Source organism: Mustela nivalis (assembly GCF_964662115.1).
Source record: "Mustela nivalis genome assembly, chromosome: 14".
NCBI classification, from domain to species: Eukaryota; Metazoa; Chordata; class Mammalia; order Carnivora; family Mustelidae; genus Mustela; species Mustela nivalis.
In genome coordinates, this window is record NC_139033.1 from 87,272,250 (window position 1) to 87,300,067 (window position 27,818).

Consider the following 27,818-nt stretch of genomic DNA (forward strand, 5'->3'; position numbering starts at 1 on the left):
GGCGCAGTAGTCCCAGTACTAAGGCAGGGCAGAACTACTAGGCCTGCTGCCTCAGGCCTGGCCTCTGTGCTGGCTGAACTCACCTCGCAGAGAACGATCCCAAAAGAGAAGACATCCACCGTCTCATCATAGCTCTTTCCTGGGGGAACACAGGAGAGCAGGCTGTTAGGTTTAGTCTCTTACCCACTCTGTACTGAGTCTGGGGCAAAACCAGGCCACAGCCAAGAACCAGGGCTAGAACAGGCTCCGCTGGGATGCCGTAAAGGCTGTTCAGGACAAAGTGCCCTCTGAATAATGTCTTTCCTCAGCCCTGCATGGGCTGCCTCAGAGTCTTATAAAACACACTGCCCAAAATGAAACTGCATGGGACAGTGAAAGAGAACTGGATCGGGGTTTGACCTGCACTCTGTCATTAGCTAGTTGTATGTTCCTGTGCAAGCCACTGAACTTCTCTCGGCCTCCGACTCCATAAAACTGTTGAATCAGGCCATTTCTGAGGCCTCACACCCCGGTTCAGTTCAAGAATTCCAGCCCCAGAAATCTCTGGTTGGTTTGAACATTGTCCATAAGGGGGCACCATACTTCAGCTCTCAGCAGGGAGCTTTTCTCTGGCAAATTCTCTGGCAATCAACACCCTGAGTTCTCAGCTACCCCTAGGGCACAAAAGTCAGTCGGATCTCACCCTAGGTCCAGGAGATCAGGGAGAAAGGAGATAATGAGATCCAGTCTGGCAAGGGATAAATCATCTGCTATCAGCTGTGGGTACCTGGCCTTATACTTCACAGGCCTCCCCTGAACACCCAGGACTCTGATCCAAGATGTGGACCCCAAACTCCCCTCCATTGTCCAGTGTCAGGACTCACCATTCAGCATCTCAGGGGCCATCCAGTAGGGGTTTCCCACCACTGTATAGCGCTTCTTGCGGTCATTCTTACGCAAGGTGCGTTTCTTGGTGGTGGCCTTCTCCACTGGGGGCTTTTTCCTCTCCTCAACTATGAGCCGTGACAGCCCAAAGTCTGCCACCACCACGGTCTTGTCCTGGTAGGACAAGGCCAGGTAAGGGCTTGGTGAGGACATTCCCAAGAGAAGTCATTGAGAAAGGGAGAAAAGGTATGTAGTAAAGGGGAGTCACAGCTAAAGATCTCTCTCGCTGACAAGGCTTAGTTATTTGTTTTCTAACAATCTGCATCTGTGTAACAGATTCCCCAGACCTTGGGGTGTTCACAGCAGATATCCTGGAGCCTGGAGGGGTAAGGCTCTGGGATCTGGAAAGTGGAACTCAGGGGCAGAAATCTGTTGTTCCCCAACAGATTTAAGGCCTGGCTAGAACCGGGATAAGACAGAAAAAGGTAAGGTGGAGAAGTCAGTGGGGGAACTTGGGGGGAGATAAGTTCTTCAAATAGCTCCAGGGCAGTCATGCAGAAAAGGGTTAAGATTATTTAGTATGGACCCAGACGGACATCTAGCCAGGGCCAGTTACTGGACACCCAGGGAACTAGACTGCAAGCTAACAGGAGAAAAGACTTGCTAACAACCAGAGCTGATGGGTGGTGGGGAAAAATGCTGGCCTCAAACTGGCCCCTGTATATTTACCAGCTCTGTGGCTTCAGAGTGAGGCTTCGAGGTGCCACAGCTATAGAACAGGGTGTGTAGGGAGCTGCATTACAGAACTACCATGGGGTGGAACCAGGAAAAACAACAGGGCATTATATACAGTTAAGGAACTTCTGGAACTCCTTCTGACCAAAGGATTTCAAAGCCTGCTACTGGGAGGAGGTATAACTGTGTTGGCATCTATTTGAGAGCCCCAGAAGACAGAGGAGAGCATCAGGTGCAGCAGGAAGGGCAAGACAGGAGCCCTAGGTGACAATTTAGGTCAAAGCACAAGGGGACAGTAAGTCTCCTCTGTGACACGGCAAGAGGGCTGGCCCCAGGGAGACTCAGGGTGGTGGGACATACCAGCTTGATAAGGCAGTTGTGGGAGTTCAGATCCCGGTGGATGATACACATGGAGTGCAAATAGGCCTGGAACAGAAGTACCAGCTGAGGCCAATGGCCAGTAATTGAAGCAGTTGCAGACACCGCAACTGGGGGCTGCTCTTCTCCCAGGCCATCCCTACTCAGCTTCAGAACCCAACCTGGGCCCTAGGGCGAGGGCCTCCTGTAGTCACTCCCTTATTCCAACACCAAGAGAAAGCCAAAGGCTGCCTGGGCTTCCTCTCTCTTCCTGCTACCACCTTCTGACCATCCTTTGTTCACTGACCCCAACCCAGTGGCTGCTCTAGACCCTCACAGCTCCCTCCTAAAGTCCCCAACTCTATGGGCCCTGGCTCCCGCATGCTCCCAGCCCCTCTAACCACCTGAAGTGAGTGCCCTCAGATGCACTGCTCCTAGGCCCCCTCACTGCCATCCTCACCCCAATCTCTGGCTTCAGCTGCCCTGGATCCTTCCGGCCTGTCATAGGGGAAGCAGTGACTTCCCCCAGGTTAGCTGGTTCTGTATTCCTAACATTCTCCTTCCCTGAGTCTCAGCACGCTCCTTGCTCTTCCCTGTCTACACTTTAACTTCTTCCTCTTCCTACCCCAATGTTTTCATGCAAATCTCTGCTATTCCACTCCCGGCCCCCACAACATCCAGGCCTCCACTCCTGGCTCTTGTTACTCTGCAGCCACTTCCTTTTCTTTCTCTTCCCGTCCCCATAGAATGTGGAAGGAGCTACCTACACCACCCCTTCCAGTCCCTTACAATACTGCTTCCATCCCAGAGGTTCCTGGCTCTGATCACATACCCAGGGAGCACTTCCTGAATGTTGAAGCTCTTGTGACCTGCCTGCCTGTCCTTTCTCCAAAGGCTGCCTGCACTTCTCCCATGATACCTACTCCTGAGACTCTTAATGTGCCCACACTTTCCTTCCAGCCTCCTCAAAGCCACCTTCTCTACACATGCTGACCCCTACTAACCCAAGAGAAGTCATTGAGAAAGGGAGAAAAGGTACAGCTCAAGATCTCTCTACTAACCACACATCTGCCTCAGCCAACACTAGCTCTTCCCAAGCCTGTTTCCCCAACATCTCTTTCCTGGGGGAACACAGGAGAGCAGGCTGTTAGGTTTAGTCTCCTGCAAACTGCCCCAGCAAACATCTGGTAAATGACCCCCATTCTTCTAGGTACTTCAAGCCACCCCAACTTCTCCTCCCCCTACCTCTGCTCCCTTGCTGCCAACTAGTGTCTCTGCACCCTGCCTCCCAGTCTCCCATCCCCACAGCCATACCTTAACTCAGAAACCAGGAATGTTTCACTAGCCCCAGCCCTGGTCTCCCTGCCTTCGGTTCTCCTAACTTGACTACCTACTGACTGCACCGGACTCATATTAAAATAAAATAAAATATAAAAATCGCAGCTCTGCTCACAAAACTTTCTTAAGTATCTTTTACACCTGTCTTTTTGGCTTCCTAAATAAAATCCAGACTCTGTCGTCTGAAACACAGGGATCTTCATGTATCTCCATACTAACAGTCTTCATGGACCCCACATGAAGAGCAGTGATTAAAATCTCAGGCGTGGGGGTCAGACTGACGAGCCTAATCTCCTTGCTCTGTCCGTCCCTTTCTAGCATCAGCTTCTCATCTGGAAACTGGGGTTGTCATGAGGAACACATACATACATGTTACTCCCTCAGCTCAGTGCGTGGCATATAGGAAGCACTGAGCAACAGTCACTGGTATTACTACCATAACTGGTCTCCTTTCCCAGGTGAAACACTATTTCCTCCTCCCAGGTCTGTGCTGCTGTCATCACCTCACCTTGGGGCCTCTCTGCCAAGAGGAACTTTTATCTAATTCTGATCCATCTTTCAGGCTTAACTAGAACATATATCCCCCTCTCTGATTTCATAGGCCATGAGGTTCTCTACCTGCGCCAAGTTCCCACAGCAGCTGGACACTACTAATTTGCCTTACCCATGCCCTGTTTGCCTTGAAGATTTAGAACTCGTTGAGAGCAGGTTGTGAGTGAAGAGAAGGCAACTGGGGACAATTTCACAGGAACTGAGAGCAGCTCATTAAACAGCTGCTGACTGACCCAGCCCACACAAGCTGCCCAGGCTGGGGGCTCTGCCTTCCAGCCCCTGGCTGTAATCCCTGCAGCTATTCTGACTCCCCAGCCTGCCTTGCCCCTCACTCCCACCCTTGGCAGTTGTTGGCAGAACTTACCATTCCAGAGGCGATGCCTTTGGCAAATTGGACCTTCTGCTGCCAGGGAAACGGATCCTATGGGATGGAGGAATGCCATCAGAGGCTGTGGGGCCCTGTCCCATTTGGAATCCAGGCCCCACAGGTAAACGTGGTCTGCCACTGAACCCTGCCTGTGCCCAGTCCTGCCCAGCATGACCCTTTGTAAGCAAAGCTGTGAGGGTGGTTTGCTTACCACACTGCGCAGAAAGTCCTTCAGCGTGCCCCCCTCAATGTACTCTGTCAGCAAGTTCAGCTTCTTGTCCTTGTATAGCACACCAATGAACTTGAGCACATTGGGGTGGTCTAGGCTTCGCATCACCTTCACCTGGGGGTGGTAGAGGCCAAGGAGGGTGGATGGTTACTTCCTCCTATGTCTTCCTTATCGCCTTCCCTCCAGGGAGTCAGTCTGACACGTGTCACCTGGGTCTCCTACCTCCAGTCTTATATGACAGGATAGAATACTTCCACATGGATAGGGATGCCTCAGAGGCCTCACCCTTGGGATCCTGCTTTTCTAGGAATTTTATTTGGGGGGAACTGGAATGGGAGGGTTTGAGAGTAAAACAAAGGCCTGGAGGGCAATGGCCAGACCAAAGGAATACCAACCAAAGGAATAGAACAACTTGGGAAGGGTGGTAAAAACTGTGTAAAAACTCCAGGGATGGCAGTTCTCTGGGAGACCCCACTCCAGGCTCCCTTAGCAAGGTGTTCAGGTGGTGAGTGTAACTCCTAGTTGTCCTAAACTGGTCTGTTTTCATGTCCATCACCCCCACTAGCTGTAAGCGCCTCTGAACCACATCCCATTTGTTACTGTATCCTTTGTAACCAGATCATGCAGTCATTAGTAAATGCTCACTGAAGAGATAATTATCCCGTCTTCTAGAGCTCTTTTCTCCTCTGCTTTTAGGAAAGTGATTCTAAAGTAAGTTTTCTCCCAGGGAACCTGGATGGCTCAGTCATTAAGAGTCTGCCTTTAGCTCAGGTCATGATCCCAGGGTCCTGGGATAGAGTCCTGCATCAGGCTCTCTGCTCAGCGGGAAGCCTGCTTCTCCCTCTTCTACTCCCCCTGCTTGTGTTCCTATTCTCGCTGTCTTTCTCTGTCAAATAAATAATAAAATCTTAAAATAAAAAAGTTTCCTCTGAAACTCTTGTTTATTAAGATCTTTCCCTCTTCCAACAGTGACACCGGAACTTCTACTTCCCACCACCCCATCCTCTTACCTCAGTCAGGAAAGTCTTCTGTGTTTCCTCATCACACCGAATTAACTCCTTCATGACCATCACTTTGCCAGTTGCTTTGTGTGTTACCTAGTTACAAAGGAGGGCAACTATTACTGGCACAGAGTCCTGGTGAACTGTGTGGAAATATATGCAACTGGGCATCCCATCCCCTGGAAGACACACTGAGCCAGATCAGACTGACAGAGTTCATCTGTAGAAGACACAGCATGAGGTAACAGGGGCCTCAGAGGGAAGCATACCCTTTTCCTTGGAGAGGTGGGCATGCACAGAGGGGAGGCGAGAATGCAGAAAAGGGAAGTGTAGGAGGCAGGAGGGGACACTGCCAAGCCAAGCAGGGGCTCTGGTCATCTGACACAGGAGTGAATCCCTTGGACGAAAAGAAGTCTAGGGACAGGAGGGTCAGTGCCACAGACATGCACCAGGGAGCTGGGTGGGTCAGGGTGAACTCTCCAGCCCCAAGGCCCTAAAAGCTGAGACACACGGCTTACCTGACCCCCCCTCCCAGCTCTCAGCAGAGGAGGAGGAGGAGAGAAAGAGAGAGAGGTTAGTCCCCAAGACTGTTCATCAGAGAGGCAAGAGCCACTCCCCCTTTGCTTCCTGCAATATGCCCAGCACTGAGGCCTCAGGGTACCTAAAAACACCCGCTGACTGGAGGTGGCAGAACCATGGGCACAATTCATCCCAACCTGGGTCTCCAGGTCCACCAAGCTCACTGTGACAGCAACGCTGCCTTTAGGTGGCCTGGGAGGGCCAGAGTGTAGCCCTCACACCATCACCTGCAGCCAGGAAAGGGGCCTAGCGTCCTGTAGGGTGTGGAGTGAGAGCAGGTGATGAGAACTCCCTGAAAGAGAGAGAGAGGTTGGGGGTAGAAGAGCAGAGCAGCTGCCTGTGCTCACCTTGATGGCCTGCCCAAAGAAGCCTTTCCCCAGGACCTCCCCGTGGATCAGGTCACATGGCCGGAAGATCTGCTGTGAGTTACTGCTGGAACAGCGGAGGGATTCTGAGCGGCTGATGTCACGGCTAAAGAGCAGGGGCTCCTTTGGGGAGCTGGGGCCAGGGGACTTGGAGATGCTGTTACTGCGCCTAAAAATGAAGAAAGATGAGGATAGGGCTAGGGTGATCCTCAGAGACCTGCCAGTAAAACCCTTAAGTAGAAACCTCAAGGCCACCCTACTACCCTACCAATCCCAATGTCTGTAGTTCTGGTGCTATGATGAGGGGAAGGAACTCTTACGTCAGACAGATGTGCCATTTTGGGGCTGCAAACATCGGCAGTTTATTTAAGTATCAAAGCAGGAACCCTTGGGGTACCTGAGTGGCTCAGTGGGTTAAAACTCTGCTTCAGCTCGGGTTATGATCTCAGGGTCCTGGGATCGAGCCCCGCATTGGGCTCTCTGCTCAGTGGGAAGCCTGCTTCCCCTCTCTCTGCCTGCTCACCTACTTGTGATTTCTCTGTCAAATAAATAAATTAATAAATAAATAAATTTTTTAAAAAGCGGGAACCCTGAGTACTCACCTGAAATGACTTTTACTAGCTTATAGCGCTCAACATGTGACAGCTCTGTAAGGTGGCAATCCACTTCCCATGTCTGCTTGAGTCAAAGTGCTAAATGGGTTAGAGTGAGAGCCTACCACCATCCAAAAAAACGACATGGGATTCTGGCTATTTTGCTCATCTTTCTACCTGTCTACATTTCCCAAATTCTAAAATAATGAGCATGTATGATTCTTACAGCAACAGAGCCACTGTATTTACATTTTTTTTTTTTTAAGATTTTATCTATTTATTCGACAGACAGAGATCACAAGTAGGCAGAGAGGCAAGCAGAGAGAGAGAGAAAGGGAAGCAGGCTCCCTGTGGAGCAGAGAGCCCGATGCGGGGCTCGATCCCAGGACGCTGAGATCATGACCTGAGCTGAAGGCAGCGGCTTAACCCACTGAGCCACCCAGGCGCCCCTGTATTTACATTTTTAAGAGCAGTCCATAACAATAATGGTTGGTAACTGTTACTGACTTCTTTTTTTTTTTTTTCTCTTAAAGATTTTATTTATTTATTTGTCAGAGAGAGTGAGCACAGGCAGACAAAGTGGCAGGCAGAGGCAGAGGGAGAAGCAGGCTCCCCGCTGAGCAAGGAGCCTGATGTGGGACTCGACCCCAGGACACTGGGATCATGACCTGAGCCGAAGGCAGCTGCGCAACCAACTGAGCCACCCAGGCGTCCCTGTTACTGACTTCTTGAAGGATGGACAAGAAGGCTGAAGTCACTGCAGGTGAATTGCAACCCTGAAAACTTGTCTCCCATACATCCTGTCTCACTTGGGCTCTGAGAAAGGACTGTCCACAGGCTTCTTAGCCCTTGCTCTACTCTTTGCCGCCCACCAACCACGCCCACAGAAGCACGTAAGCTGAGCTGCCCTCTCTCCCACAACGGCATCTAAGCAGCTCTCTGGCTGCACCCATGTGCTCAAGGCTTCTCTGCCCTCGGGCGCACTACTCTACCAGCTCACTTGTGCTGAGGCCAAGAGGGCAGCCTGAAGTTTATGCCAGCAACCTGTGGAGAGGGCCCTGTTTTCAACAGATGCCAGGCAAGTGCCCTGAGTGATTCAGTCTGTTTGATCAGGAGGGCGGATAGAGAACTTGACTCTTAATGATACCAACAACACCTCACTTAGTGCTGACCCTTTGCTGGCACTGTGCTACTTTGTATCCCTTTCCACACTGAATCCTTATGTAATTGGTGAGACAGCCATCTTTGTCTTACAATCCCACTTCATAGATGCAGAAACAGAAGCTCGAGAGATGAAGTGATTTGTGAAGGGAGGGAGCTCAGCTCAAAGGCATGGTATGGGTGTGTCTATCTAGAGAGCTGCTGCGTCTAACTCCTGTTCTTTCAGTCTCCCTACTTGGCACCTGCATCCAGGGCGAGTGCTCCCTCCTGTTGCACCTGGACAACTCGGGTTTTAACTGTTGGTCCCTCAAATCTAAAACAGCTTGCATTCATCTCTTGCTTTATAGTTTTCAGTGTTCTTATTTATACTTATTAATCCTCCCTGTGCCCCTACTCCAGTCTCTGAGCCCCATGCCTCCCTTTGCTGGTCCTTTAGGAGCCAGCACTGGTGCTTCCTGTTCAGCTCAGGAGTTCAGTGGACAGGGCCTGATTCTCTGGTTTCTAAGGAAACCTGGCAGACAGTGGGTCAGATCACACACAGGCCCTGGCTATAAACTGTGACTCCCATGGGGGAAGCTGGGTCAGCACAATCCTCATGGCCTGTCCCTGGCCAGCGGTTTCCCTTCCTAACCCTGCCAGCCTCCCAAAGCCAGCTCAACCTCATCTGAGGGATAAGCATGGGTCAGCATGGAATCAGGATAGGAGGCAGCACCTCAGGGAGCGTCTCCTGAGTGTCCCTTCAAGATTCTCCTTGGTGTCCAGGGTGCTGAGGGTATGGGAGTGTGCAGCATTCTGCATGTGGGGAGAGAGTCGTGCATCCAGCCGCAGCTGATCCAGGCGCTGGGAGACAGGATCATGTTCAATCAAGAGCTGAAGTGTCTGGCTTGTCTGGTTAATCGCATCCTCTACCTGTAGCCAAGAGCAGTGTAAGGCTGGCTCCCACAGGCTGTCACAACCCAGACCACCCACCGTCAGCCCAGATGATCCAAGCACATTATGGCCTATGTTCAACTTGCTAATGGTGGCCTCCAGCTGCCAGGAGCCCCCCACTGCCCTGTCTCTGGCATACTGTCAGATATCTCATCTGTCAGGCCACCCCTGCTGTCCTGGGAATGTGCCAGCCTGATAGAGGAGGTCACCAGTGGTCACAAGCTCTGTGGCAAAACAAGAGAGAGACTGGGGGTGGAGAAAGGCAAAGGCCATAGCATGATGTCCCAGAGGGTCTGTTCCACATCCTATCCTCATGTGACAGACAAGACACACATTGTACCTCTTCCACTCGGAGTGTGCGGACAGGGGTCCCATTGATCTCCAGGATACGATCCCCAGGGTGGATGGCGTTGCGGTTGTTGGGACTGATGTGCATCCGGTTGACCCTGGGCCAGACAAGAGTTGAGGCAGGACGAAGACATCCTAAAAATGTATCTGACCAATTTCACTTCTGCAGGAAGGCTCAACACGCCCCAGGCTCCTCCCAGCCCTCAAGACTCAAACCACTCACAGGAGAAATGCAATGCCCTTTACAGGGTGCCCTCAGTGAAGGGCACCCCCACTCACCCAGTGGCCTAAGCCAGACACTTGGATGGCATCTTCTCTACCTGGAGTCCCCCAACCCTCTCTGTCTTCAAAAACCCTGTCTTCACTTCATCACCATAGTTACCAACACCTCTCACCTGATCTTTCAATAGCCTCCTAAATGGTCTTACAATACCAGGCTTGTGCCTCTCCCATCCAGCACCCATTCAGCACCCATCCCAGCAATCCTTTTAGAACACTAACTGGGTTGCTTCACCTTGTTGCTTATCCCTCAAAAGACCTCCTCAGTTTTCACAATCCTTATATGTCTTAATAGCCCCTTTTCTGGCTATTCCCAACCACCCAATCTACACTAGACACAATCACAGACTCCCACCTCTGCACTGAACACAATGGCTTCCCGTCTTCATCTAATGAGGTCTGAGTGCAGATCTCACTTCCTGATGACTCCCCCAACCCTCGTACCTCTCACCTATACTGCAAGCACCTGGTGCTCAGCACACAGTAAACACACAATCACTATTTACAGGGTTGGCAGCCACAGGTGCCTCATTAATGGTATGAGACAAACACAGACTCTTTCCCTATCTGGTCTCTGGTCTGGACCTAGGATGAAGTCTTAACTTTTTTCTCTTCCTTCCTCCATTTACTCAACCAACAAAACAATCATCAATGAACATGTACTACATGCCAGGCACCGCTCTAGGCCCTGGGCATGCAATACCGAACAAGACTAAGTTCCAGAAGGAACTCATCAGGAGGACAGATGATAAACTAATACACATACTCAAGCCAGATAATTTCAAAGAATAAACATGATCTGAAACTTGACATGTGAAAGGTGAGCCGTTCTGGCATTGGTATCTGGTGGGAAGCAATCGAGTCAGAGGAAGAGTATGTGCCAAGACCCAGGTGGGGTTACAGCATTGCGAGCTCCAGGAGAAAGATATGAGATGGGGGTGAAAGGAACTCTGCACCCCTGGAGCTCCATATAAGGGCTCTGTGTAACAAGTCCTGCTCTAGAGGTCCTCAAAGTACTCACTCTTTGACTTGCACAGTGGTGGCGTAGTTGGAGCAGGCCCTTTCCACGGACACGGAGAAGCCCCGTCTGCCCTCAGTGGTGGCTGGCATGGAGATGTGTGTGACGGAGTAGGGCAGCTGGTCCTGAACAGACTCAGTGGAGAGCCTCTCAAACATGGGTGCCAGAACCACCTCATTATGGCACTTCCCACTGGGAAGAGGAATATAAAGGGGGTTAAGATCCTGGAGCCCCACCTGGAAGCCCCCAACAACTACTGCATCATGTGGCTTCAAGCAATAGTACCCACATTCCCACTATTACCATCCTTGTCTGCTCAGAATGAGGAGCCCAGGGTCTCTAGGGTAGCCTAGGAATGTGGGTGCAATGACCTGGGTTCTCTTCGCTCTGCTTCTGACTCACAGTGAGAACCAAGCCCCCTTCCCCTCTTAGGGCCTCAGCCTGACTTCTTTGTCAATTGAGGCAATTGGACCAAGTGAATTTTAAGGGGCTTTTGCCTTTAACTTTCTGGTATCCTTCTCTGAGAGCATCTTCCCAGCCATTCTCCCTTCGGGAGGACTCCAGGGCCAAGTGTCATTATTCTCACAGCAGGTTGAGGACAGAGGGCAGAGAGATGTTAACTGTCTTGCTTACAGAGGTGGTTACAGGCATTGGAATGATAGGAATCCAGTGTTGTGATATGCTCGCTGTTTCTGCCCAATTCACACTGCCACCTCTTTCTCTCTCTTGGCCACTCTTGCAGGGGGAGGATGGACACCACCTTACCAGTAGAGAGTGGCATGCTGCACCAGGGCATATGCATCCCCATCCTCAATGATCACCTTGCAGCTCATACAGGCAAAGCACTCTGGGTGGTACTTGAACTCCCCAGCCACCTGTTAGCAGACAGGGAGAAGGGTAGACAAGAAGACAGACATCACCGCTGGAGGGTAGGGGTAGCTGAGGTGACCTTCAGTCAAGGATGTACAGGTTCTAGTCACAATCCACCTTTGCACTCCTTGCCCTAGGAGCTTCCAGAGGACAAGTCAGATTGGTGCCTCCCTGTCATTTCTGAGATTACAAAATGTTTTGGTCTAATCCATGAAAGCAAGTCGCCAGAAGTCATCATCCCCACTAGAGAGGGACAGTTCCTCCAACACAGGGTTGGCAATTCTGTGATTAGGCTTAAAGCCCTTTTCTGGAGCAGGTAGGGAAGGTGGAACTTCTCTCTAGCGTCCCACTCCAGGGTCTCCTTTTCTGATTCTCTACACACAACGTGAGTGTATCCTCCTCAACCTGTAATGCTCTCCTCTGAGGTCTTCACCGCACTGTATTGTGTTTCCTCCCTGCCCACCAACCCACACCCAAAATCAGACTCTTCAGTTTTTAAGGGAAAGATCTTACCTGGCACTTAACTGGTATTCAACAAACATTTGTTAAATGACTGAAAAAATAAAAGGGGAGGGCTTGGCTGATGGAAGACTAGATCAAAGGCCATGGGGAACCAGAGGTGCTGTCAATGGACTCTAATTACCAAGAGGGACTCACTTACCATGACAGGTCCTGTCATCAGCAGAGAGCATCCATGGCAGAACTCCCCGAACTTCCCCCAGTAGTCCTTGTGGCAATAAAGCTTCCCATCCTTCTCATAGTACCAGTTGGTGAGGGAATCCTGGCATTCTGAACACCTGAAAGGCAGGAGGCAAGAAATTCTTCTGGATCCTTGGAGCCAGGCTATATAGGCTGTCTCTAGCTCCCAGGTTTAACAACAAAACGGACAAACCTCTCTTTGATCCAAAGCGAGATGGGGGTAAGTTACGGTTTACTGCTAGCCCCTCAAAGGAAGTTGATTCAGAGTGAAGATGATCCCAGAAACCAGTTCTGTATTGCCTGCTTCACCTAGCAGACATTAACCTTTTTGGGTCTTCAAGCCCTTAGAGAATCTAACAAAGGTCAAGAAGCCTCTCTCAGAAAAAGGCACACACAAGGAAAATGTGCGTATTTTAAAAAAGATTTTATCCATTTATTTGACACAAAGAGAGAAAGATCACAAGTAGACAGAGAGGCAGGCAGAGAGGGAGAAGCAGGCTCCCCACTGAGCAGAGAACCCGATGTGGGGCTCCATCCCAGGACCCTGAGATCATGACCTGAGTGGAAGGCAGAGGCTTAACCCACCGAGCCACACAGGTGCCCTGAAAATGTGCATATTATTTAGGTATGGGCTGTGTGTGTGGTGTGTGTGTGTATGTGTGTCAAGGACTGAAACCAAGTCATGGCTCCAGTTAAAAACCTCTAGTCTACACAGGTATCTTGATGAACCAAAAAAGCTCAAATCACCTCTTTTTAAAAAACCTACCCACCACCACCACTATTACTGATGTAACACTCCTGTGAAAAAATTATGTTAAGCATTAAGAAACAATCACGCAAATCCAGAATGTGGGTCATTTTTTAAGACTACTGGTCTTGACTCTTCCAAAAAGTTAATGTTGTAAAGGAATAAAGGTACAGGGATTAAAAAAGCCTAGAGACGCAGTAACCAAGTGCAACACAAACCTAGGATTCAATTCTGGACTGAAAAACAAAACAGCCATGAGTGACATTTTTGGAACAACTAAGGAAATTTGAATTTGGGCTGTACATTAGATTATATTGTGAGGGGCACCTGAGTGGCTCAGTGGGTTGGAGCCTCTGCCTTTGGCTCGGGTCATGATCCTGGGGTCCTGGGGTTGAGCCCCGCATCGGGCTCTCTGCTTGGCGGGGAGCCTGCTTCCTCCACACTCTCTCTCTGCCTGCCTCTCTGCCTGCTTGTGATCTGTCTGTCAAATAAATAAATAAAATCTTAAAAAAAAAAAAAAGATTATATTGTGAAATCACTTTCTCAGGTGCTGTAATGATACTTTGGTTATATAGAAGAATTTTTAGAAGAAACATTGTTAGAGTAAGGGTGAAAGTTACCCACAACCTAGTTTTTCATAGTTCAGCAAAAATTAAATACATTGTGTGTGTGTGTGTGTGCATGTCTGTGTGTACATACTTAAAGAAAAAAGGGCTTGAGGTTAACAAATCTAGGTGAAGGATACATGGGTATTCTTTGAACTATTCTTTCAACTCTTCTATATAATTGAAAATTTTCAAAATAAAATAACTGGGGCAAAATTCCATTAGCACTGTGTGAGACACGTTAGATCCACAGGTCCTTTCTCCTCCAAGTTACCTGGTTGTAAAGCTCCACCCCTCAGCCAGGTTGGGTATGTTCACAGGCCAAGTCTACATAAGATAAGCTCCTCCTCATTTCTGAGCCTCCCAGGACCCAGAGCTAAGTGCTTCCTGGCCCGCTGAGCCCATGTTATCTTTCCAGTGAAGAATCTACTCTTGCTGTCAAGACTTTATACCACCCACCCTGGCCACATCCTTCTTTCTAAGAGGCAGGATGGAGCCACCTCTTAGTGTGAAACCTGACCCTGCCAACTCATGTCATCTTGGGGAAGTTACCTTATTTCTTTGACCCAGTTTCCTCATCTGTGAAATGGACTACTGTGAAAATGAAATAACACGTATCGAACTATACAGATGTTTGTATAAAAGGCTAAGTCCAGGAGGAACTCGGGAAGTGTTAACTGCTAAGAGCAGATGATAATTATGCTAGCCACTAACATTATTTGCCACTTCCTCCACTAGCTGGGTAGCTCTGGACTTCTCATTTGCTTTTCCTCCTTGACAAAATGTGACCAACAGCATCTTAGTACAAAGAGCACTGTGAAGATCAAGCGAGCTAATATATGAGGAAAGCCTTTTGCAAACTGTGAAGAGCAAAGCAAGTATACTATTACAGTAACTTGGCAAGCACTGTAGATATAAAAGATAGAGGTACAAATTTCCCTACTCCACTTTCCAAGAGCTTATAATGAGTTAGGGAAGAGAAAGTCTAAACAAGACTTTACAATGAAAGGTGAGAAGTCACAATGGGTGCTACTACTTCCGGGCACTGCAGGAGGTAGAGGAGGGAAACAGGAAGGCACTAAAGCAGCTGTGGAAAGCAACCAAGCAAGAGAGGTCTAGAGAAGAAGGACCCTGAGAATTTCTCTTTAAGGAGTGTCCAGTTCCCTCTTGGTGCTCAACTCCGATGGCATCTGCCATCAGTCATTCCAATCCTATAGCATTTCCTCTTGTTCTTTGGATGCTGAACTTCAAGGACTTGAGAGCTGGGTACAGCATGAAGAGTATGGGTATGCAGTACCTAGAATGGTGTATAATCAGAATTATGAATTATTGGAGGTGGTGGAGGAAGACCCTGTTCTGGGCAAGCAGTTCAAATTCCTTTCAGTGTAAAAGGCATGCAAGATGAGCTCTGAATGAGGGAAGAATGAGGTCTGGTTCAAGTTCTTGGGAGCTACCTGTCCGAGCTACTTGCCCTTGGACAAGGCCCTTTCTCTCTCTGCATAGTTTCCCCATCTGAAAAATGAGGTAATTATACCTCATTTCCTTTAATCCTGTGCATATCAGGTCTTTCCCTAAATGATCCAAGGTTCAAATCTCAGAATCACCAATTACCACCTAACTGATGTTGGGCTGGCGGCTTCACTTCTCATCTGTGAAATGACGATACTACCTACTTTTAGGGTAGCAGTGAGGACATTAAATCCAGTTCTGAATGACTGCGAGAAGCCTAGCAAATGGCCAGCACTAGAAGCAGGGGCTTCCTTCTTGCCTCCCAGCTTCTGACTTGAAGCTCTTAGGTACCAGTCTCTCTCCTTCACTGGATTGTGAGCTCCTTGAGGACAGGAGCAGTCCCATTTACTGCTGGTAGATTCAGCACCTAACAAAGGACCTAGCAGAGTAAGCCCTTGGCAGATGTTTCCAAACTGAAAATGGTGGGAGTGGCAAGAACAGGCAGTCTAGATGGGAGCACAAGCGTTCTGTGACTCACGGTCACCAGGTCTTGCCCTTCTGCTGTCTGCAGTGGAGAAAAGCTGGTGCACATGTATTTGCACCTAACTGCAGGCCTGGGCCCTGTTACACCCTCTCAATGGTATGTGTGCTGCAGGGCACAGGAGTACCAGAACATGTCCTCCTTTCCACTGCCAATATCCTGCTTTTGTTTGTTGCGAGTAGCCCTGGCCAGGCCCAGGAGAGTGGGGAGAGAAACGAGTGCAGACACGCCGGACAGAGCCACGCCAGGCTTCTGGGAAGAACACCTGCCTGGAGAATGACATTACCAATGCACACATCTGTTGTCAAGAAATGCCTTTGGAGGGTATGGCCAGCTATAGTCAAAGTTGGCTGTCAGAGGTGTCTGAAGAACAGGAAGCTGAGCAGCTGATAGGAGGGCTGGCTGTGGATCCCTAAGCTGTTTTGTCACAACTGGTTCTTAGGTCACTGGAGTGGCAGACTTAGAGTCCTAGTTTAGAAATTAAGGAGAGTTACTATTACCTGTTACTTGAATGCCAACCGTATTCTGGGCACTGTATGAGGTGCCTTACTTCCACCATCTCTAGTCTTTTTTTTTTTTTTTAAAGATTTTATTTATTTATTTGACAGAGAGAGATCACAAGTAGGCAGAGAGGCAGGCAGAGAGAGAGAGAGAGAGAGAGGAGGAAGCAGAATCCCTGCTGAGCAGAGAGCCCGATGCGGGACTCGATCCCAGGACCCTGAGATCACGACCTGAGCAGCGGCTTAACCCACTGAGCCACCCAGGCGCCCCTACCATCTCTAGTCTTGATCGCATCCTACAAGGTGACAGGATTATCCCTATTCTAAGACCAGAGACCGAAAAGCAGAGTCAAATCACTCCTGCAAAGTCACCTAATACATACTGATGGAGCTGGAGTTTTAACCTGTGTATAGTTGGCCATGAAGCCATTTCTACTAGACTAGAGTAATGCAGCACATTCACTAAGCTGGGCCTCAGGATTTGCATCTGTGAAAATAAGGTAGTCTGGAGCCCTGAGAGCTCAAGTCCTTTTGGGGATTAACACATAATGAGGTTTTTCTTTAAATCCAAGTGCTGAATGTTAAATGGCACAATGATTCTCTCCTTCCTTTAGTCCACAGCTGTGTGTTCCCCAGCAGTCTCTGCCTTTTTAGGAATCTAAAATACACTCTGAAAATTTAAGAAGCTACTCCAAAATATCCCCCCTCAGATTCTTGGAGGACATGGTCACAATATATTTTCCAAAGCCAAGGCTTTTTTTTTCCAGCTTTCAATTTTTTTTAAAGTTTCAAGTGAAAGTCAAAATCTGCCCTAGCTGTGGGCTACCCAAGGGTATCCAGCGTAGAAGTAGTGGAGCTATAAATCAAGGTCTGAGGCATTGGTCAACACCCTCTCCCAAACAACCAGAGTGAACAGACCCGAACCCCTCCAGCCAGGAGAGATCACAGAGAGGTCCACATGCACTGAGGGCAACCTCCAAAATTCCTCTCCCAAAGCATTAAAATGGGCCTGGGTAGCCACCAAGTGAACTAAAACTTGGGGGTTAGTTCAGTGGGCAGTTCAGATCCAAACTAAAGACTTTCTTTCTTTCTTTCTTTTTTTTAAAGATTTTTATTAAAAAAAATTTTTTTTTAATTTACTTATTTTAGACAGAGATCAAGCAGGTGAGCAGGTTGTAGGGTGGGGTAGGGGAACAAAGAGAGAAGGAGAGAATCTGAAGCAGATCCCTGTTGAGCATGGAGCCTGACCCATGCTCAATCCCAGGACCTTGAGATCATGACCTGGGCCGAAATCAAGAGTCAGATGCTTTACCCACTGAGCCACCCAGGTGCTCCTAATGATTTTATTTTTAAATAATCGCTATACCCAATGTGGGGCTTGAATCCACAACCTCAAGATCAAGAGTCACATGTTCCACCAACCAATCCAGCCAGGGATCCCAAACTCCGGACTTTTGAGTCAGCAGGGAACACACAGTTTAAAAAAAAAAAAAAAAAAAAAAAGATAATCAGGTTGAGATTCTCACAAGTAACTCAAGACCTGGGTCTACATTCCTTCTTTGCCATTTACTATCTGTGTCACCTCAAGCCAGTTATTTCATGACTCTGGGCCTTAGTCTTCTCATTTGTGCATTGGTGATGACAAAGCCTCATGAGTTTATGAGAATTACGTACAAATGCCTAGAATGATCCCAGGCAGGTGTCCAGTAAATGTTCATTTCCCTTCCTCCCCTCTTTAATTTAAGAATAAGGGCAAAGGCAAACAGACTTCTTTCCCTCTGTGCCTAAGCAGTATGGATCTGTACCTAGGCCCAGAACCAAACAGATTTCTGTGAGTAGAGAATGTCATAAAATGAATTATTTATCAAACCAGTTAGAAAGCAATTGATTATTATCAATTCCTATCAATTGGGAAATAGTTACTGTGCATCTAGAATGTGCAAGACCAAACAGGCAAGGTGCTGTGCTGGGAGAAGCCAAGTAAGACATCATCAGCCCAGCCCTCACTCACATGCACATTCTTCAGACCAAATGTTTACAGGTTAAATTTTCAACCTTATGTGGTTGAAGCAGCCACTATTCCAGTGTATTTGCAAAGGTTAAAGAACAAGCCCTCCCATGTCCTGGTAAAGGCCTGGTTGGATGCTCATCCTTAGCCTCCTGGAGGAACAGACTGTTGGAGAGCAGCTGTTTCTAGCCCCTTGCCTCTGAGCTCTGACTGGGCTAAAAAGGGAAAATGGGCAGGTGTCTCTGCCACAGCCTGAGGGTACTGTGACCAGAGATGCCAACTCTCCCCCAGGCACAGAAGGGCAGATGTAACAGGGGCCTAGTGACACTGGACCATCAGAACTCAGTCCCCTACCACTGAAAATCTCTTTATCACTCCTCTTCCTGCAGAATCTGTAGACTGAAACAGGCTGTCAATGAAGCTGTAATTATTATGGAGTATGTTGTTATCCAGTTTAAAAAAAATCAACCAAACACATAAGCCTCTGATCAGCAAGAAATAAGCGTTACCAGAGTGTGTTGATTCATTTCCAACCCAAAGCCAGGAAACCTGTAGACTCAAGTAATGCGTGTAGTCACACTTCAGGGTAAAGCCTTCATGATAAGGAAAACGTGGAAAAAAGCTTGTGTGTCTCTGAGGAGCCACATGAGTTGCGGACTTACAGGAATCACTCACCTGATCTGAGTCCTTCACTTTCCAGATAAAGAGTCCTAAAGGACCTAAGGCAGCTGCCAATGTTACTGCTAAGCTGGACAGAGTTAAAAATAATTTTTCCCTTTAAACATGGGTTGCAGGGGTACCCGGGTGGCTCAGTGGGTTAAAGCCTCTGCCTTCAGCTCAGGTCATGATCCCAGGGTCCTGGGATCAAGCCCCGCATCAGGCTCTCTGCTCAGCAGGGAGCCTGCCTCCCCCTCTCTCTCTGCCTGCCTCTCTGCCTACTTGTGATCTCTGTCTGTCAAATACATAAAATCTTTAAAAACAAACAAACAAACATGGGTTGCAAAAACAACAGAAAAACCAGGGGTTGCTTTAGAATACAAAGATGTACTTGTTTTCTTCAAGAGACAATGTGTAAATCAAATCCATTAAGTCAATGTTGGACATTAAGTGAAATTCTCTAAGAAAAAAGACAGATATCTAAGAAAAAGATATCAGACAAAAAGTCACTGCTTAATTTACCTCTCCTATAAATTCCAATTTGAGCGTTTTCTTACTTGGAGCACACCTGTAATTGTATCTCCCCCCTTTCACTAGGGGCAATGGCAGAGAAGACCATGCACTCTGCTGAGTGCAGTCTGTCAGGCAGGGTGGTACAGGTTACATTAATTACATTCTTCGTTCCCTGCTCCCTCATCCCTCCCTGGTGCATTGTCACGCCTGATCATGTCCCCATGGAATTTGGTTGCGTCACTTTCCTACAACCACAGCACTAGAACTCCTGTGGACTTTGAACTCCCCCAGATACTTGGGGTCAAGGACTTAATTTGTTTCACAGAATCTGTCAAGGGTTGTGTTCAGGAGCCCAGGAAGTCCAACCCCTATGCCCTGCAGCAGAGGAAACTGAGGCCCAGGGAGGGGACTGGCCCCTGGTCAGTGAGGAGCCCTTGAGGATGCCCTGTAATAACGGAGGAGGCAGATAGTGGGAGCAGTTTTCTGACCAGTGACAGTGGTGATTGATTAGAATGATACCTGGGAGAGCAGGTCTGGGTGATCCCTCCTATGGGGCACAGGTCCCTGCATGCTGGCTATCTCTTCAGAAGTGGCTCCAGGAATGTGGCCTCTCATTTGGGGGAGGTTGTGGGGGGCTAAAGTGCATGAGTACACCCCTGACTCCAGCTGGGCAAATAAGAACTGGAGCAGAGAGAAGGTAGTCAGTTCCCCAAGGCATGGAGAGAGCAAGACAAGGAACAGGCAGACCTGGGCGGCATTGGTGGCATGACCCTCAAAAGGTCCAGGTCGAGAGTTCATTATCTGCTCTAGCTCCTAAGTTGTGTCCAGTTCCCAGAGATTAAAAGGGGCACGGCATTCCTTGCTCCTAAGGGAACCACCCCTCCCCCAAGCTGCCTTTCCAGGATTAAGAGTAAAAGGATTAATGAGGCCCTGGTCTAAACTAGTGGCTACTTCAAACACTTGGCATCTTGATTCCACATGGTAAAACCTACTCCTCAACTCAAGATCAATTCCCATTTGCTCTTCAGAAAAGAATTTTTGCCATCCCTTCAATGCGCCAGGCAAACTATGGGAGCCCTTTTTGGACTCTTTCTGCTGGAAGAGAAAAGCAAATCTGAGACTTGCCCTTGCAGGAAGTGTGAACAGAGGATGATGCAGCCTCCTGAAGGATGAATCAAACTCAGGAAGACGGGAAAAGTTGACCAGAGATCCCCCCACATGTTAATTCTGTTGAAAGTGGTTGCCTCTTCTGTAAAATGGGGATACACAGTTCCAACAGGCTTTGAGAGAATCAAAGGATAAAGTGCCTAGCGAGGGCGGGGGTGGGGGGAGCGCCTGGGTGGTTTAGTCGTTAAGAGTCTGCCTTTAACTCAGGTCATGATCCCAGTGTCCTGGAATGGAGCCCTACACTGGGCTCCCTGCTCGGTGGAAAGCCTACTTCTCCCTCTCCCACTGCTCCTGCTTGTGTTCCTTCTCTCACTGTGTCTCCATCAAATAAAAAAATAAAATCTTAAAAAAAAAAAGTGCCTAGCAGAATGCCTGGAAGGGTCAGCACTGAGGACTGGTTCCCTTCCCCCTCCCCCCAAATCCAAAGGCTTCCCACCACTCTACCAGGGTCCAGTAATTCCGGAAAACCACATGGTGTTCTGCTTTTCTGCTCAGGGCATGGCCACCTGACTAGTATCCTGGCAGCGAGGTTTGGGCATGGAGCTGAGCTGAGGAAGCCAAAAGGGAGAGGTCGACCAGGACCACTGGTGAGGGGGAGGCAGCCCTTGGAACAACAGGCTGCTCCCAAAGAATGAAAACAAGCCCCACCCTGGCCAGGAATGGCTCCATTCAGGAGGGACCCTAAGGGCCAGAAACCCCCTGGGGAGTTTCTGTTGGAGGTAGGGTGGGGCAGAAGCAAAGAAAGGCAGGTCAGAAGTAGAAAGTTTCCACATCTCCCTCGAGAAGTCCTGCCAAAAAAGGCCCACAGAGGTCTCAGGCTTGGGGACCTGGCCTGCATGGGGTGGGTGTTGGGCGGGGGTAGGCAGAAGCTCAGAACACTCCAAAACCAATTGCTCCAGTCTTGGAAGCACCTGCCCAGGCCTTTCCCTAGCAACTGTACTCATCTGGGAGCTTAGAAGCCCTCAGAGCCAGAGGCAAAGGTGCCTTCCATTAACAGAAAAACGTTTATAGAGTACCTACTGTGTACCAGGCTGCCCACACCCAGGCCTTGCCAGCTTCTTCCATGCTGTTTGACAAAACCTGCCTATCCTGTTTGTTCGGACAAATTCCTGGCAGACAGTACGGCCTGCAGGTAAGACATGTGAAAGCTGGAAGAAAACACCCTATTTGTGCTCTTCCCCCGGAAGCAGTAAGAACAGGCAGGGTCACCGGCATCTTCTGGAGGCTTTTCCAGGTGTGCCTGGGAAGGAAGGAGAGCCGGAGTTCCCCAGGAGCTTCCGTCTGGGCATATCCCCCACCTCACCATTTCTAGAACATGGTGGAAGCCTTCACCAGGCCTACTCTGCTTGGGAAGAGCTTCTGCTAGCTTCTGCCTGACAGTACCAATGGTGAAGGGACAAGTGAAATCTGAGAAGCAGGTTCAGGGAGACCTCGGCCCTCCCCTCAGGACCAGGGACCAGGAAGAGGAGATGGAGAAGGAGACTCAGAGCCCAACTCACCGAAAGGGGTCTCTGGAGGTGAAGTAAGCCGGGATGGACAAGTAACTCCCCATCTTCTTCCCACACCAGATAAACAAGCTCAGCTGCAAACCCGCCTGGGAGTGCCTCAGGCTGGCTGCGGACGGCCACCATGACAGGCCCAGGGCTCCCAGCACCTCTGGCTGTGGGCGGGCTGCCCAGGGCTCACCTCTCCCGCCGGAGAAGCCGGAGGGGCGTGAGGACTCCAGGCCACTTGCCCTCCAGCAGATTCCCGCAGGGGGTCATGACTGGGACGGCTCCTCCCCAGTTCTCGGAAGCTCCAGCAGACCCTCGGGACTCCGGGAGAAAACACCTCTCTGCAGAGGCTATACACACAGAGGGATTCTCCGGCCGGGCCGGCCGGGCCGGTGACTAGCTAAGAAAGAAGCGCGGCTGTCAAGTTAGCTTCTTCTTCAGTCCCTCCCCTGATGAGGGAGGGAGGGAGGGAGGAAGAGGAGGGGCTCCTCGCGGAACCGAGGTGTGTGGTTGGAGCAGCTATTAGGAAATAGACCTTGCAGACAAGGGGTGGAGCTGGGCTGGAGGGAGGCTGCAGGCTAGCGCCGCAGACAATAACCAGGACTGGCTGAGCGTCCATCCCTGAGCTGGGGAAGGGCAGGGAGAGAAAAAGAGCCCATCTGCCTCCGAGTGTCCCTAGCTTGAGGAGCCGCCCAAAGGATAGTCAGTTCTGCTCGGAGATGAAGGAAAGCATAGGAGACCAATTCCAGGCCAAGCCACGCCCCCCCCAAAAGCCGGGGAGGGGGGTATCTTGGGTAGGGGAGGCCGGTCTAGAGACTAGAGAGCCAGGTCTAGAGAGCTGCCCTCTAGGCTCTGTGCTCGGGGCTGGTATCTACTGGGTCCTGGCGCTAGGTCCCCATTTATCCCTTTCCTCTGCCTGGCCTGGGGACAGCCCCCAGAGCTAGCCAATGCGGGTTGCCACTCCACTTCTGGGCAGAGCTGTGCTAAGCATGAGGAAAGGAGACCTAGAGTGTTAACTGACACCTGATGTTTCTCAAAGTGGCAAGCCCTGTAAGGCACTCTCTTATTTCTCCAAGATGAGAATTATCTCCATTAACAAGGAAAGCAAGGTTCAGAGAGATTAGCTAACTAACCCAAGGCCAAAATATTATTCAGTAGCAGGGCTGGGATTTAAAGATTTTTTCATTTAATATAGAGAGTGAGTGGGGGGACAGAGGGAGATGGAGAAGCAAGCTTCCTATGAGCAGGGAGCCCGAGGCAGGGCTTAATCCTGGGACCGGAGGATCACGACCTGAGTGGAAGGCAGATGCCCTACCGACCAAGCCACCCAGGCGCCCGAGGGCTGGGATTTAAATGTAGGTCCCTATGAGAGCTCCATAGCCAGAGCTCTCAGCCCAGAGCTCATTCTAACTCTTTTAGGAGAAATATCTCCCTCAAAGCCTTTCTTCAAGTTGGAAACAGCACAGGAACTGGAGCCCAGGTCACCTGTTACCTCTCTCATTTTTTTCTTTCATTGCTAGAATGCCATCCATTGGCCCCAGGGGGCAGTGGTGGTGCTTCTACTGTGCCATGGCAACCAGGCTTCTCAAACTGAAAAATGGGGCATGATGGAGGACAAGCGTCTGGGGGGATGATGTGCCTTGGTATCTGGAGGGTGGCCTGGCAGAAGAGTAACAGCTGAGGGGATGACCAAACGGGAGCTCACCATTGGGAAAGCCCCTTATCCCTCTGCCTGCAGGACTGTGAGGGAGAAAGCAAGGTTGCTGGAGTGGGACACGTCCAAACCTCACTGTTGGACTTGAGGGAGTAACAGCAGCTCTCTCTCACCAGGCACACATTCCTCTCTACTGAAGTCACCCTGTCACCATGACAGGAAAATCTATGGCAAAGGTGGTGGCTGGGTTACAAGGGAACATTTCCCCATTCCTCTATTGATTGGGCACACAGGTAACAATGAATGTGATAAGAAAGATTGTGTTTAAACTCTATTATAAGATACCATTTATTAAACACTTAGTATGTTCCAGACTCTGTGTTAAGTGCTCTCCACTTGTTATCTATCATACTTAAACTGCTAATATACGGGGTAGATATTATCATCCCCACTTAACAGATGAGGAAACTGAGGTTTGGAAGGGTTATATCAATAACCTGAAGACAAAGCACTAATAAGTGGTACAGCCGGGTTTCAAACCTAGTCAGTGTGATTGTAGATCAGGGGTCAAGACACTTTTCCCCTAAAGGGCCAGAGACAAATTTTAGGCTTTGCAGGCCTACACAAATACAGAATCATCAGTGCAGTGCGGAAGTGGCCATATATAAAATATAAACAAATGAACATGGCTATTTCCCAATAAGCCTTTATTTGTGGACAATGAAAATTGAATTTCATGGAATTTTCATGTGCCATGAAACATTCTTTTTCTCCCCTCCCATCGTCATTAAAAAATGTAAAAATCACAGGCCAAACAAAACCAGGCAATGGGCTATAGTTTGCCATCCTCCACTCTGTAGCCAAGGCACTCAACCACTCTGCTAACTGCCCCTAATACTGAAGACCAGCTTTTGGCATGTGTGCAGAGCTCAGCCACATCTATCTACTAACACACACAGTCACCACACTCCAGACCCAGAGGCAGCCAGCAGGGAGTAAGCACTGGACAGGCGCTCACTCTACACCAAGCACTGCTCACAGCACTCACACATAAAAATGAATTTTAACCCACACTAGTTAGTGCTATACTTTCTCCCTATTTTTTTTTAATTTGCTTTTTTTCCCAGTGTTCCAACATTCATTGTTTATGCACCACACCCAGTGCTCCATGCAATACAAGCCCTCCTTAATACCCACCACCATGCTCATCCAACCTCCCACTCCCCTCCCCTCCTCCAAAACCCTTAGCTTGTTTCTCAGAGCCCACAGTCTCTCATGGTTCATCTCCCCCTCCGATTTCCCCCAACTCCCTTCTCCTCTCCAACTCTTTCTCCGTTTTTACAGAGGGAGGAACTGAAGTACAGAGTCTAAATTGCTTGTATCAGGCTACCCAGTAGTATAAGTGAAAGAACAAGCCAGGATTCGAACCACAGTTTCTATACTAAGCTCCACCATCGCTATGCTGGAGCCCAGTCTGGGCCGGGAGCCAGACTGTCTGGGTTTGAATGCGACAATGCAGTGTGTGTAAGCCCTTGGCACAGAGTCTGGAATACATTAAGGGTTGATAAATGTTAGCTGCTAATATCATTAAGACTATTGTTACTATCACTATGGGCTAGCTATGTGGCCTTCAGCAAGTTGCAGCCTCTGTCTGGGCCTTGGTAATATGTCTCTAAATAGCTTCCGGCTTCAACATTTGTCAACCCTATGAGGTTCCAGAGGGCTCCCTGTTTTCCTTGGGTCTGAAATTAAGTTTAAAGCTCTTGAGCCAGCTCTGAGGTGATTGGGATCCCAACCTGGGGGCCACACAGGAGCAGCAGAGGAGGTCAGGCAGGGTGGAAAGGGTAAACAACACAAAGGATACCAAAAGGCCTGTCCAGCTGGAAAGTTGGGAGCTCTTTCTCCCAGTGACAGAGCCAACTATTTTGCACCAAAAATCTATTATGTTCCCTTGTAATTTGATCAGGCCAGAAGGGGGCCCCAAATTAAGTCTGGAACTAGCAAATTATCTTCTAATTGCACCCTCTGATTTCCATCTGATGAACAGAGTGCAGATGGAAGAAAATGCAAGCCACAAAGAGACTGGGGCCAGGAAGCCCATGAGCATAACTCCTCTTGACATTTCACACAGCTCTGCTGTTCCAGCGGCGGCGGGCGCAGTGAGTCGGTGTCTAGGAATGCGAACAGGAGGCTGCAGGCGTTCTCTATTCCCCCCTAACTCTGCTTACAAAGGACTCGGTGGGTGGGTGGGCGGGTGTGTGTGGAACTAGTGTGAGGGCTTCTCAATGCTATGAAAACTGACTCCCCCTCAAAGAGGGGCAGCTGTCTCCCCACGTCATGAGCGGAAGCCCCTCCTAGGTGGAATCCATCTGACCTCCATAAATCCAGACTGCAGGAGGAACCACTGAAGGACTGATCACCAGATGTGATAAGCTGTTGGCTGCTCAGACCCAAGTGCGTGGTTCCTCAAGGCAAACTTCAAAGGCCTACACCACCAGAACTGGGAGGTGAAAGGTCACAGTGGAGACTATACTTCCCCCCCCTGCCTTTGGATACTGGCCCTGGGTGGAAAGCTGCTCTTCTAGGTCCCTTCTACAGCATCTGGCAGAGGATTCGGCAGTTACAGATGACAGAGGCAACTGCAAGGATCCTTGGACTGGCAGTTACGGACAGGACAAGATGGCAGGAGAGGTACTAATCTCCAGCACATTTCATAAGTTGGAAACCTGATGAGGAGCCCAGCAAACTGATGCTTCAGAACCAAATGGGATGCAAGAGGCTGAAGGCAATAGCCTTCAAGGCCGGCAGACCCAAGTGAGCACTCTGCTGAGGAGTGGTGAATGAATGAATCATGGGGACCTCCCCTCAGAAGGTAGCTCTGGTTAGATCATCTGAAGCCCAAGAAACTGTGTTTGTGTGGGGCCCTCTATTGGTTGGGAGGACTCCATCCAAGGAAGGGAGCTTCTGGGGACTCTATAGCTTCTGAACCTTGAAAGGTGAGCATTGCCACCCCCATTTTCTGACCATCAGTCTCTGCTCCTCTCCTCTCTTTTTTTTTTTTTTTTAAAGATTTTATTAATTTATTTGACAGAGATCACAAGTAGGCAGAGAGGCAGGTAGAGAGAGAGAGGAAGAGAAGCAGGCTTCCTGCTGAGCAGAGAGCCCGACTTGGGGCTTCATCCCAGGACCCTGGGATCATGACCTGAGCCGAAGGCAGAGGCTTTAGCCCACTGAGCCACCCAGGTGCCCCTCCTCCTCTCTTTCAACATGACTATAGCAGTCATCTTTCTAAAACAGGAATCCTGGAAATTCCACTGATAGAAATTTTGCCCAGAAGGGGTGCCTGGATCAGTTAAGCATCTGCCTTCTGCTCAGGTCACTGATCCCAGAGTCCTGGGACTGAGGTACCCCTCTCTACACTCACCCCTTGTGTCATCAGGGTCCCTGCTAAGCTGGAAGCCTGCTTCTCCCTCTGCCTGCCCCTGCCTCTACTTGTGTGCACTCTCTCTCTCTCAAATAAATAAAATCTTAAAAAAGAAAGAAATTTTGGGGGCGCCTGGGTGGCTCAGTGGGTTAAGCCTCTGCCTTCGGCTTGGGTCATGATCTCAGGGTCCTGGGATCGAGCCCCGCATCGGGCTCTCTGCTCAGTGGGGAGCCTGCTTCCTCCTCTCTCTCTCTACCTGCCTCTCTGCCTGCTTGTGATCTCTGTCTGTCAAATGAATAAATAAAATCTTAAAAAAAAAAAAATTTTGTCCAGAGAAATATTCCTACAGATGAGCTAGAACATATCCAGCACTGTTTAATACTAAAAGACTAGGAACAGTTGTGTGTCTATTAATAGGAGTGGGCTCGGGACACCTGGGTGGTTCAGTCAGTTAAGCATCTACCTTTATCTCAGACCATGATCTCAGGGTCCTGGGATTGAGCCCCTCATTCTTCTCCCTCTCCCGCTCACCCTGCTTGTGCTCTCTCTCTCCCTCTCTCTGTCAAATAAAGAAAATCTTAAAAAAAAAAATAGGAGTGAGCTAAATATAATTACATAAGCACACTATAGAATATTATGCAGCTGTTAAAAATAATGAAGTAAGGTGTTACATAAAAAATCCAAGTGTCAGAGAGAGTGTACACTATAATTCCATTATTTAAAAACTATGTGCAGGGGCTCAGTGGGTTAAAGCCTCTGTCTTCAGCTCCGGTC

General features: G+C 49.3%; 1 protein-coding gene across 3 annotated transcripts in view; it reads right to left on the reverse strand.

The window, feature by feature from the left end:
* LIMK2 (LIM domain kinase 2) overlaps nucleotides 1-27,818 on the reverse strand; it is a 61,395-nt gene that overhangs the window by 4,840 nt on the left and 28,737 nt on the right. For 2 of the 3 annotated variants that reach the window (XM_082697886.1, XM_082697887.1), the window contains exons 3-14: nucleotides 12,248-12,383; nucleotides 11,482-11,591; nucleotides 10,720-10,908; nucleotides 9,412-9,517; nucleotides 8,854-9,050; nucleotides 6,370-6,556; nucleotides 5,453-5,539; nucleotides 4,425-4,556; nucleotides 4,211-4,267; nucleotides 1,960-2,025; nucleotides 864-1,038; nucleotides 84-139 (exon numbers count right to left, since the gene is read on the reverse strand). In XM_082697886.1, coding sequence (XP_082554012.1) covers nucleotides 84-139; nucleotides 864-1,038; nucleotides 1,960-2,025; nucleotides 4,211-4,267; nucleotides 4,425-4,556; nucleotides 5,453-5,539; nucleotides 6,370-6,556; nucleotides 8,854-9,050; nucleotides 9,412-9,517; nucleotides 10,720-10,908; nucleotides 11,482-11,591; nucleotides 12,248-12,383 — 1,498 coding nt within the window. Of the gene's footprint in view, nucleotides 1-83; nucleotides 140-863; nucleotides 1,039-1,959; nucleotides 2,026-4,210; nucleotides 4,268-4,424; nucleotides 4,557-5,452; nucleotides 5,540-6,369; nucleotides 6,557-8,853; nucleotides 9,051-9,411; nucleotides 9,518-10,719; nucleotides 10,909-11,481; nucleotides 11,592-12,247; nucleotides 12,384-21,972; nucleotides 22,343-27,818 lie in introns of those variants that run through there. The other variant, XM_082697885.1, reaches the window with a different exon arrangement.